Source organism: Nomascus leucogenys, chromosome 3 (genome assembly GCF_006542625.1).
Source record: "Nomascus leucogenys isolate Asia chromosome 3, Asia_NLE_v1, whole genome shotgun sequence".
Lineage (NCBI taxonomy): Eukaryota > Metazoa > Chordata > Mammalia > Primates > Hylobatidae > Nomascus > Nomascus leucogenys.
Genome location: NC_044383.1, coordinates 141,291,948 through 141,304,671, shown reverse-complemented (window position 1 = coordinate 141,304,671; position 12,724 = coordinate 141,291,948). Strand labels below are relative to the sequence as shown.

Below are 12,724 nucleotides of genomic sequence, written 5' to 3'. Positions count from 1 at the left end.
CCACCTCAAACATTTGTCATTTATTTGTGGTGAGAACACACAATTATTATGTGTCAATTAAAAATAAAACAAACAAATAGAATAAAATCCGATATGGTTTGGCTATGTCCCTACTCAAATCTCATCTTGAATTGTAGTTCCCATAATCCCCATGTGTTGTGGAGGGACCCAGTGGGAGGTAATTGAATCATGGGGGCAGTTACCCTGATGCTGCTGTTCTTGCGATAGTGAGTAAGTTTTCATGAGATCTGATGGTTTTATAAGGGGCGTTTCTCCCTTTTGCTCGGCACTTTTCCTTGCTGCCGCCATATGAAAAAGGATGTGTTTGCTTCCCCTTCCACCATGACTGTAAGTTTCCTGAGGCCTCCCCAGCCATGCTGAACTGTGAGTCAATTAAACTTCTCTCCTTTATAAATTATCCAGTCTCGGGTATGTCTTTATTAGCAGCATGAGAATGGACTAATACAAATCTAATATCAAATTTAAAAAAGAGAGTGAAAGATTTGATAATGACATTGAAATGTCCAACAAACTTAAAATTCCTATAAAAATAATTTTAGATATTTGTAGTATCATTTAAGATACTAGTGGTTATGTGATTTCTGTTTGTTTTTGCTCTGTTCATAAATTTAAAATACTGAGGAAGTCTGAAAATGGACATTTTCAATACAATTCAAGTTATTTTACATACTAAAAAAAAAATAAAGCAAGCTAATTGACATTTTGACATCATGCTGTACTCCGTCTAAAAGTCTGAAAAGTCTGTTGTAACATCTTAATTTTTTAATAAATAAATAGTAGTAGTCTTCTATATGTGTTATATATAAGAATACAAATTTTATCTTTCACCTACTATATTTTATACTATAGATTCTTTCCTTCTCATACAGTTTGCTTAACAGTTTTGCCCAGCCCTGTTGCAAATGTTTATTTCGGCAGCATTTGGGCCCTACCATGTGGCAAATCAGGAAGAAGATAATTAACGTAACTACAGTGTTGGCTGCCATAAACCCCTTACATGAGAAGGTGACATAAAATATACAAAATAGCTGTTCATTGTAGTATTTCGTCTTTCTTAAGGAATTGATAATTTTGTGTAAGTTCTAAGAATTGCATAAATTCTTTCCTCATCCAGTAAAATCAGCAAAAAGCTGCCTAGCCGAACCACAATTACTTGCCCCCTGCAGAGGAGCTTTCACTAAGACTTTGGTTAGAGGAGAGATTTTTTTAAATGGCCACAGAAAGAATGCGTCTACATTTGTGTTTTAACTTTTGTTAAAGGCATTGTTTATTACATTGTTTCATGTACCCTTTACAAAGCATAATACCAGGGAAAAAAAATTATCTCTTGGAGTCTTGGTACAACTACTATTGAAAAGCAAAAATTATATGTTTCATTATGTAACTCACGAGAGCTAGCCGTCATGATCGTTAGGATTGTTAGCTCTTGTGTTTTACATACATGCTTTCCCTCTTCATGGTTTGGTTTTCGGTTTCTTCTTTTATAGCCTTATGTAATGATGCCTTTTACTCTAGACTGGCATACATCTCATTTTGGAAGAATATAGAATTGAACACTAAAATAAAAATGAAAGAACAGTTTGAGAGTGTCTGTAAAAATACTCATTTGGCTGTAATCTGGTACCTGTATTTGTGATTGGCTGTGCCTTTAAGCACATTCTGTGATAACACCTCCAGGGTTTTGAAGTATAATGTTCCATTGTTATTCTTGAATGCATATAATAGTGATTTTTCCCACCCTTCCACCATACCCCATGTATCATTATGGTAGTGAAAACATTTCTGCTATTGGTTGGCTAGAAGGTCTTCATGTGTTATTGCCTAATACCATTTGAAGTGTTTAAAAGGGTACTGTCTAGAATCATAATATCAATTTAGTCTGTCTAGCACTTTTTCCCCATAATTGCTTTAAGGACTTCACATAAATCTGTTAACATCAGCCTTCATTCCTTCTGCGGTGGGGAGTTGCAAAGTAGATCAAGCTACAAATTGTCAAGAAGGAGGTGCACCTTTTAAAAAGTGTGGGGAGGATTTGCTTTGTCATTGACTGAGATGGAAAAGTGAATGGGAATCCCAAAGAAATGTAGTTTTAAACCTAGGAAAGGAGCTGGGTATGGTGGCTCACACCTGTAATCCCAGCACTTTGGGAGGCCAAGGCGGGCAGATCACTTGAGGTCAGGTGTTAGAGACCAGCCTGGCCAACGTGGTGAAACCTCGTCTCTACTAAAAATACAAGAATTAGCCAGGCATGGTAGCGCACACCTGCAAACCCAGCTCTTAGGGAGGCTGAGGCAAGAGAATTGCCTGAATCCCAGGAGCAGAGGTTGCAGTGAGCCAAGATTGTGCCACTGCACTCCAGCCTGGGCAATAGAGCAAGACTCCACCTCAAAAAATAAACAAAAAAGAAAACCTAGGAAAGGAAGATAAATTTATTTATATTATATTAGCTTTTAGATATGCAGTTGTACCTGTCAGTGTGGGAAAAGTTAACGTTTCAAATTAAGTTAATGTCAAACAGCCAAATTTCCATTGTTTTCTTGTGTTTTAGTGCTAACTACTAATTATTAAATACTTTCTATATATTGACATCATGAGACATAAGCTATTAGTTCTGCCTCTTTGTTTTTGGCATGCTAATTTGTTTTGTTTTAACTTTGTGAAACATAATTATAGAAAAAATTTTAGCGTTTTCCATTGACGATAAGTGCTATGATTAAATATGTGGTTTTATACATTAAGAGCATGCTGCATAGAGAGCTGTCTCTTTTTAAATTTTTAGTATATTGAAATCGTTATATTTTCCAAGGTTTGTTGCCTGGAACTCACCAGATCAAGTTTTAGTAACTAGTAGTAATTTAAAATAATCCATAAGTACATTAATATCAGAGGCATGCAATTATTTTTGCGAAACTCATGGCTAAACATATCAAACTAGATGATTTCCAGACTTGGTATGTTTAGCCTCTTACCAATAGAGGCATTTCAGCTATTTATTTCTGAAAGATTATTTGTATAAATCTGCCTGATTGACTTGTGAAGTAAATCTTTGCAAGTTTCTAGACCCTACAAATTTGGGAAGCCAACATCTCCCAGGCTAAAAGAGAAAGTTTCCAACTTTACAGAGACCTGAATGCCATTTGGTCATTCACTTATTCATACACTTCTTAAATATGTATTAAACACTCACCATGCATTGCTGTAGCTACAGGGGCTATAAAGGTAGATAGGAAATGGGTCCTGCCCTTAAGGAGCGTATGTCGTTGCAGGGGAAATTGAGATACAGATTGTAAGTGCTGTAAAGAGGCAGATGCACAGCACAGTGTTGACACAAAGGTGGACTAATCCACAAGCCATGTTTCTTGGTCCAGTGTCTCCTCTCTGACTTCTGTGATCATCTTGTTTATCCTCCCTCTTGGTTGTATGAGTTGGGCAAGGAGAGGTGTTAGGAGAAAAAAAATCAGCTTTAATGGACCCAGAGAATTAGGACCAAGGTAGACTCAAGGCAAATGTTCCCTCTGAGCCTGTTCAGCATCCCTATAAAGTGCTGGGCACATTCTAGAATCTTGGCAACTGAGTTAAAGCCAAGGTTCTCCGAGCTCTGACTTAATGTGGGAATAGAGTCCCTTCTTCCCTTGAAATCTACCTTAGCAGTGATGTTTCTTCTCATTGATACACTCACTCCTGCCTTTTAAATAAATTTATAAGCTCAGAGACTTTTTAAATATTTAACTAAGGACTTCAAGAATCAGTTTTGTGTTGGGCATGGGGCACTTAACACAATATGAATGTATAGATGACTTAGCTATAAAGTTTTTTGAAGTAAGTGCCAACTCTTTGGTACTGTAACAGTGTGGTAGTAGAGTAGGTGGAATGAAGAAGAAAAAGATTACAAAGGAAAAAGTGCTTTTTTTCCCCTTTTTGCTCACAAAGACAGAAGGAAAAGGAAAGAAAGCAAACGGTTAGTAGGTGGAAATAGATTGGGAAGTAGCTATTGTTAAACATCCAGGGTAATTCATTAGGTCGATAAGGGCTATGGATCAACAAATATTAAGATTAGGGATCCTCTGGTCAGAGGAGTATCTTGGAGTGCCAAGTGGAGACTGGCATCGACAGGTGACTTTCTACTTGGCTGAATCTACCCATATATTAAGTTAAAGATCTTGATGATATATAGAATCCTTTGTATATATATTTAGACCATAAAGATTTAGTTAAATTAAGCTTATCTTTCATGTGGTTGACTCCTGATTAATTCTCTGTATTTCATGGTAATGTCCTTAGTCTCTAATTTAAAAACTTATTGATAGGAATGAGTTTATGCTAAATCTATATAGAAATAGAAGTCATCCTGAAGGTCAAAATTACACTAATATATTTGTAAAATTGTAAGCTAGCGTTGTACTGTCTGTTACTATCCCTAATCATTCATATGTTAAAATGAAATGCCACCATTGTCTGTTGCAATAGACATGATGTAGTATTTGTTCATTAATGATCACCCCTAGTCTCTGACTTTTTTAACTGATTTTTTAAACGCACAGGTTTAAAAAGTTTAGTTTTGTTACTCTCATATGAGCTCATTTTACTGATCTTTTTATAAACTAGATGCTTTCTGATGCAGCACCTGGGAAACTGAGAATTGTTCATGGAGATGTCTTGACATTTAAGGTAGAAAAGGCTTTTTCAGAAAGTCTTAAAAGACCCTGGGAAGATGGTAAGTGCTTTTGGGTAGTTATAAAACATGTCTTTTATGATTATTCATATCACAAATGTTCATTTTATGATACATTTATTACAAATGTCTTATATGTTTATATTTTAAATTATCTGAACAGAATTAAGTAATGTATATTATAATTTTCTCTTGCTACTTGCTTCCAAATTATAAAATCTAGTTACTTTTTTTAGTTCTAATTCATTTGTCTCAAATTTCCAAATGTTTTGTATTCTGTGCAAATAAACTTATCGTTTTTTGTGATACCATATAAGGATAGGGTAAACTATGAATTGTTATTGTTCCAAATAGTGGAAAAAAAGAAGTGCTTTAGTAAACTAAGCCAGGCTCAAGCCTTTGTTTTAACTTTTTCTATTATTTTTCACATTCAATGACCAACCAAGGCAGTCTTCATTCACAGACAGTGTTTATTGGGTACCTGCTATGTGCAGCCCTTCAGAATGCATACAGAAATAGGGTATGTTTCTTCCTATAACAGACTGTCTGAACAAATGGAGGAGGGCTTAGGGTGCCTCCACATCTGGCTGTCCTCATCTCTCTGGCCTCCCCCATGACCAGACTCCTTCAGATGGGCCGCACTTGCAGTCTCCACCAGCTGACAGGCCCTCCTGTTCTTAGCATGCAGCCTTCAGGTTTCTGCCCCAGCCCAGCCACACTGGAACCACAATGCCTTCCTCATTACCTGTTTGAAACCTTACCTGACTGAGTTCTCCCACATTCATTTGACTGTAATCCATAGTCTTCTGGAGGATTTCTCTGCTCTTTTTCTCCCTGATACCAGCCCCTCCTGTTTTTCCTTTTACTTTTGTGAACTGTTTCTAACTACTCTTAGCTGGTGGTTGTTTTTCTACCCACTTTGTACATATTGTTATTTCTGGGGTTTTTCTTTTTGGGCAAATTTGCCAGATTACTCCATTCCTATGGTTTCACTTACCTATGTATTGCAGACATTCACATCTTTATATGCTGCCTGTACCCCCTTCCTGGGCATCTGACCTCTGAGAGCTTCATCTAGGTGTCCCATAGGCACTTTAACCTCATCATGTCCAAAATAAATTCTCTTTTTCCTCAAGCCAACTCTTTTTCATGTATTTCCTAGGCCAGAAATTCAAGGACTTTCTCTGAGTAACTGAGCAGTAATTAAGTATAATTTTTTCCTCAGTAATCCAAAGCTGATTGTGAGAAAACATTGCTTTTGAATAATAAGTGAAATGAAAAATATTTAGCCATGTCTATATATTTTTGTTTCATGCTATTAATATCCAGTCTGATTTTACTCGTCACTGAAATTGTACTCAGAATATATTGATGGAATCATTTCAGGTTGTTTTTTCCTCTGCCAACAGATCCTCCAAATGTACATATTATTGGAAATCTGCCTTTCAGTGTTTCAACTCCACTGATTATCAAGTGGCTTGAAAATATTTCCTGTAGAGATGGACCTTTTGTTTATGGCAGAACTCAGATGACTTTGACTTTTCAAAAGGAAGTGGCAGAGGTAAGTTTTAACTTTTTGTGACTATTTTATCACATGTTCAAATTCCAAAGCAAAATAATAATACTGCATTTTTACCACAGTCTGTGTTTTCTAAGTTAATATCTCATTACACACACAAAAACCCAGCAGCAGCTCAGCCAAAGGTTAAGACTGTGATGATGATGACAGATGGAACTGCTGTGAGCTTCTGAGAAAACATGAATGATGCGTGTCAGCCAAGGAGGTAATGTGGTAAACACAGGGATGCAACAGCCATGGATGCCATTGGAGAAAGACAAAAGCGATGCCCTGTTGGCCATACCCAGGATTGACACATGATACCTTAAAATTGATCCTTTAGGCTTAATGGCATGGCAGTTAAAGAATATGATAATTGGCCGAGCATGGTGACTCATGCCTGTAATTCCAGCACTTTGGGAGGCCGAGACAGGCAGATCACGAGGTCAGGAGTTTGAAACCAGCCTGGCCAACATGGTGAAACCCCATCTCCACTAAAAATACAAGAAAAAAAAAAAAAACTAGCTGGGTGTGGTGGTGGCCGCCTGTAATCCCAGCTACTAGGGAGGCTGAGCCAGGAGAATTGCTTGAACCCAGGAGGCAGAGGTTGCAGTGAGCCAAGATCATGCCACTGCACTCCAGCTTGGGTTACAGAGCAAGACTCTGTCTCGGGGGAAATAGTGAGAATAATGATAAGGGAAAAATCTGTACATGTTCAGTACAGATACAACCATTCTTTTTTTATTCCCTGAATATTTTTGATCTGGGGTTGGTTGGATCCATGGATATGGAACTCACAGACACCGAGGGATGACTGTATAATGTACATGGATGGCTTAATAAAGGGCATTCCTGAATCCCCATGTACATGGATGGCTTAATAAAGGGCACTCCTGAATCCCCACCCCCCACATGGGTAATTGAATTACTGGTACCTTTGATACCCCATTGTATCCCTCACTCTGATTGCATCTCCTTTCCATCCCAGGCTACTAAGGTGATCACTACTGTGAATTTTGGATTTATTCCCTTGCATAGTCTTATCACATAGATTTATGTTCCTATGATGAATACACTTTAGTTTTCGTCTTTTTTTTTTTTTTCTTGAGACGGAGTCTTGCTCTGTCTCCTAGGCTGGAGTACAGTGGCACGATCTTGGCTCACTGCAACCTCTATCTACATATAGCTTAAAAATTACAATCCTTACTTTTATATCACAATACTACAACTTAGTCCATAAATATTTGTTTATATCATAACAATAACAACTACTTTGACTGGCAGCATTCACTGCCAGATACTCATATTAGGCACTCTGCATTGATTATTTCTATTCCTCACAAATGTCCTTCAAGGGTGGTATTATTGGCCAAATCTGGATGTAGTAAACTCAGCCTATTAACCTGACCAAGCTCTCAAAACTAGCAGTACTGGAATTCCACTAGGTCTAGCTTACTTGGAAGTCTACTGCCTCTACTAGTGTCAATAAAAAGGAACCTGTTACAACTCTCATAATATAACTAAGTTATTTTTCTACTAAGTCAGAGTAGAGAATAGTGTTGAGAACTGGCTGGGCGTGGTGGCTCACGCCTGTAATCCCAGCACTTTGGGAGGTTGAGGCGGATGGATCACCTGAGGTCAGGAGTTCGAGACCAGCTTGGCCAACATGGTGAAACCTCGTCTGTACCAAAAATACAAAAATTAGCCGGGCATGATGGCAGGCGCCTGTAATCCCAGCTACTCGGAAGGCTGAGGCAGGAGAATCATTTGAACCCAGAAGGTGGAGGTTGCAGTGAGCCGAGATTGTGCCACTGCACTCCAGCCTGGGCGACAGGGTGAGACTCTGTTTCAAAAAAAAAAAAAAAAGAGTAGTGTTGAGAACTAAAAAGCCTGTCCACTCCTTATGAACTATGTTAGATTATGAAGCCTATCACCGTAATTCATAAAAAAAAAAAAAGAATTTTGAGGAGCTAGCTAATAGCTCAGTATTTCCCAAACTTGAGAAATGTGCAGACTAGCTGAAAAAAAAGATTAAGCGTGGAACCCCAGAAATATGTGGATTCTCAGGGATCTACAGAGGCTAATAGAGAAAAGCTAGCTTGAGAAACTTAAGAAACAGGTTGTATTCTGTCGTGAAAACAATTTTGGTTCTGAATTTGCATTGCAAAAGACATTGTCTTGTAAATGTAAATAATTTCATTAACAGTGAAATGAAAACACAAAATTAAAAAAATTCTAACTTAAAAGCTACATACTACAGATGCTAATAGTTTAAGAGACGCTAAAGTAGACCAATTAATTAGCCTAATTTTAAGAACCTCAGAGGTTGTCTGTTTTGCAGACAGAAAGTATTTTGGGTTCAAATTTTGGGAACTACGCTAGAGAGCTTAATAAGAGTAAAGTTCAGCAGTAATTCAGTTCAACTAGTCAGAACAGGATTGTAATAGTTCAATGGTAGTGAAAGTTCTGCCATTAAAGCTTGATTGAGTTAGTTAAAGGATTGAGAAACAGAAGGGATAGCAGATTCTCACAGGAAAAAATCCCAGAAGTGGTTGTAAGTAAGCCCCTCGTTGTATCACAAAAGAAATTCTCTATATCTGATTCTTGGAGTTTTGATTGAGAATAAGTAATGAATGTTAGTAAATTTCTTCTGAGCATTAATCTCCCTCTCTGAACCACCCAGGAATCTGCCCAACCTCTATTTTTAGCACTTAGTTTATCTTACCTTGTGTTGCAATTTTGTGCATCCAGGACTTTCTCTTTTTGCATGCAGAAGGTTTAGTTAGAGTACTAGCCTTGAATTAGTAGTTTATCATCTCATCTCTGTAAAAACTCTTCCTCTTTCTTATTTGAGAAAATAGAATTTTTTTTTTTTTTTTTTTTTGCATGGAGTCTTGCTCTGTAACCCAGGCTGGAGTGCAGTGGCGTGATCTCGGCTCACTGCAAGCTCCGCCTCCCGGGTTCATGCCATTCTCCTGCCTCAGCCTCCGGAGTAGCTGGGACTACAGGCACTTGCCACCATGCCTGGCTAATTTTTTGTATTTTTAGTAGAGACGGGGTTTCACCATGTTAGCCAGGATGGTCTCTATCTCCTGACCTTGTGATCCGCCCGCCTTGGCCTCCCAAAGTGCTGGGATTACAGGCGTGAGCCACCGTGCCCAGCCTAGTTTTGTCCACTTTTGACAACTGGGTTCATATAATATGTATTCTGTACGTATTCATGTAGTATGTGTTCTTTTTATCCTGAACGTTATTTGTAGGATTCACTGATGTTGCTCATGACTGTGGTTTATTTAGGTAGCTATATATACTACCCACTATTTGACTGTGTAAGATCCTTATCTATTCATTCTCATGTTCGCGGACCATGAATTAGTTTCAGTGTTCTGTTTTTACAAACAAAACTGTCATAAACATTCCATACTGTGTCAGTTGGGGCACATGGGCAACATTTCTCTAGGGTATTTACCTGGGAGTGGAACTGCAAATCTTCACCCCTGCATAGATAATGCCGAATTCATCTCTGAAATCATCACGCCTGTTTATATTCCCACCAGCAGTGTGTATGAGTTCATTTTGCTCCATATTCTTGCCAGTACTCACTATTGCCAGACTTGTACATTTTTATTAATATTAGGGCAATGGAATGTCATTGCGTTTTATTTTGTCCTTGCTGGTTTGTAGCAAAATTGGGCATTATTGCGTGTTTACTGGCCTTTTTGGGTTCCTTGTTTTTAGTGCTTGCTTTTTGCTCACCTTTCTTTTGGGTTGCTTATCTTTTTCTTACTGATTTGGAGGAGTTCTCACATACTCTTTAATACTCTTCATACTAGTCCTTAGTTAAATGTGTTGAGCATTTCTTCTACTCTATGGCATGTCGTTATTTTCTTTTTATGGTGTCTTTTGAAGAGCAGGCATTCTTAATTTTAAATTTATGTCTAGTGCTTTTTGTGTTTTGTTGAGGAAACCCTTTTTATATCTTGAGTTCATGAGGATATTCTTCTGTTATCTTCTAGAAACTTTATGTTTATCTTTCACATTTATATCTATAGTCCACTTGGGGTTGATCTCTCTGTATAGTGAAGTAGAAGCCAATTTTACTATTTTTAACATATGAGTCCCAATTAACCTAGCTCCATTTACTCACAAGTCAGCCTTCGTTGAATCCTGTCAGCACCTCTGTCAGCATTGGTCTGGTTAGAGACATCATGTAAGCATTGGTCTGATTAGAGACGTCAAGAAAAAAATGACATGAAATCCAGGAAGCAGAGGGCCCCCTACAGGACAGAGAGAAACGAGTCCTCAGGAAGAACAGCCAGTCCAGATTGGAGCCAGTTAAAAGGGGAATTTGATAAAACTACTGTCAAGTTTGCATAGAATCAAAAAAAAGTTACAAAAACTCAGGAGAGTTTAAGATTGAATTCATGATAAATAAATAGAAAACTAAATATAACGGAGTGAATCAAGGGAAATATACCATTATTGGAATGAGAAGTACAAAAATACTATTTGGAGATAATTATTTTGAAAACCTAAGAGAAAATGAGAGACATATATAAAAATAACTACAAAACCTAACTGAGAATCTCAAGGTCACTAAGATAAATCCAAAGAAATATCATGGCCCCAGAAGGAAAAATGATTATTGTAAAGATGCTAATTTTTCCAAGAATTCTGTATATCTAATTATAATCCTCAAAGAATTTATCTTGAAATATGCTGTTCTAAGGATCATCTGGAGGAATAGACCTGCAACAATACATAAGAAGTGTTGAAAAGGGAGAGTGATGAGAGAAGACTTCCTTGTCATATGCTAAAATGTATGGTGAAGCTTTAATAATTAAAGCAGTATGAGAAGCAGCACGGGACACAGCAATTACTAGACTAGAAGGCCCAGTGCAGACACCTTAGCAGTATCTGATAATGGTCAGATCAAAAATCAGCAGTGAAGGAAAGAATTAAGTAAATGCATGGATATTTGGTTAACTATTATTAAAAAAAATTATCTCTTAAGTTCCATTTGGGTCTTTGGATCTTCTCTTTCTGTCCTCATTATGTTCATGCCTTCCTTGGCATTTTTGTATGTATGTATGATATTTAAAGTAGATGTTTTGGCCAGGCGTGCTGGCTCACATCTGTAATCTCAACACTTTGGGAGGCTAAAGTGGGAGGATTGCTTGAGCCAGAGTTCGAGACCAGCCTGGGTAACATAGCTCACTATGTTACCTTGTCTCTACAAAAAATAAATAAAAAATTAGCCAGGTCCAGTGCTGCATGCCTGTGGTCTCGGATACTCAGAAGGCTGAGGTGGGAGGATCAGCCCAGGAGATCAAATTGCAGTGAGCCATGATCATGTCACTGCACTCCAGCCTGGGTGACAGAGCAAGACCCTGTCTCAAAAAATTGAACAAATAAATAAAGTAGCTGTTTTAAGATCCTTGCCTGCTAATTTCATTACCTCTATCATTTCTGTACTCTTTTAGTGATTGATTTCCCCTTCCTTGCTATAGATTGCATTTTTCTGTTTCTTTGAAAGCCTGGTAATTTCTGACAAAACATCAGGTATTGTGAGAGTTTTGTTTTTTTTAATGCTGATGAGGGCTGGATTTTGTGATATTGGGTTGAATGTTGGGTTTGTTGTGACACATAGATAAGATTGCTTGAGGCTTTTATTGTTCTGGTGGATCCAGGGTAGCTTTTAATGTGGGGCTAGTTGAGCCCCAGTACTATGTCATGACCTTTCTGAGGAAGGCACCCAACGCCCTGCGTGTTTCAGGGCCTCTTGAGCCATGTGAGCCCCAGTTGCTCCTGCCTTCCCCTGGTTCTAGTTCAGGTTCCCAAGCCTCAGGCAGCTGCAGATCAGTGCTCAGCAGGGGACCTGGGGGGCCCTTTTGCTACCTCAGGAGCTCTGCCTCACATTCTCTCTCCCTCTCCTGTTCCTGTCTCCCCCACCCCCTGCTCCTGCACACATGTGAGCACCGCGTGTGTGTGTTTTCCATATCTCTGGTAGTCTACCCCAAAAATTCTGCCTGCTGAGGCCTCCCAGATCTCCAGCTCTGGCTCCCCAAGGCCAGGAGACCTCTAGGCTCAGTTTAAGCTGCCCCCTGCCTCTGCTACAGCCCGAGAAGGACCTCCAGTCCTCTGCAGGCTGGGCATCTAAGGCTCATCTCCTTTCCATTTCAGTGATGACTGAAATTTCCTGCTCTGCCTGTTGTCCTGTTTATGCAAACTCTCGTTTCCTATGACTTATTCAGCTTTATTGTTGTTTCAGAACAAAACTTTTTAATACCAGAATTTGTTTGAAATCGATACACTCTACTACTACTGTATAAGCTTAATTCTTTAAATCCATTCCTCTCAGATAATTTCAGTGTATCACAAAAATTTCCTTTCTCAGATCTCTCTCTCTCTTTTTATCCTTGTTCCTGTTTAGAGGAATCATTTCCAAGGAGGGCACTTTTGCCTTATCTGCT

At 38.4% G+C, this 12,724-nt stretch overlaps 1 protein-coding gene across 9 annotated transcripts in view; it reads left to right on the top strand.

Moving 5' to 3' along the window:
- TFB1M (transcription factor B1, mitochondrial) overlaps positions 1–12,724 on the top strand; it is a 63,590-nt gene that overhangs the window by 11,617 nt on the left and 39,249 nt on the right. For 5 of the 9 annotated variants that reach the window (XR_004029404.1, XR_004029403.1, XR_004029402.1 and 2 more), the window contains exons 3-5: positions 288–384; positions 4,643–4,735; positions 6,103–6,254. Coding sequence is in view for 6 of the 9 variants with exons in the window: in XM_030809877.1 (XP_030665737.1) it covers positions 288–384; positions 4,643–4,735; positions 6,103–6,254 (342 nt within the window). In the remaining 3 variants the exon portion in view is untranslated. Of the gene's footprint in view, positions 1–208; positions 385–4,626; positions 4,736–6,102; positions 6,255–12,724 lie in introns of those variants that run through there. The other 4 variants (XM_030809878.1, XM_012506043.2, XM_030809879.1 and 1 more) reach the window with 2 other exon arrangements.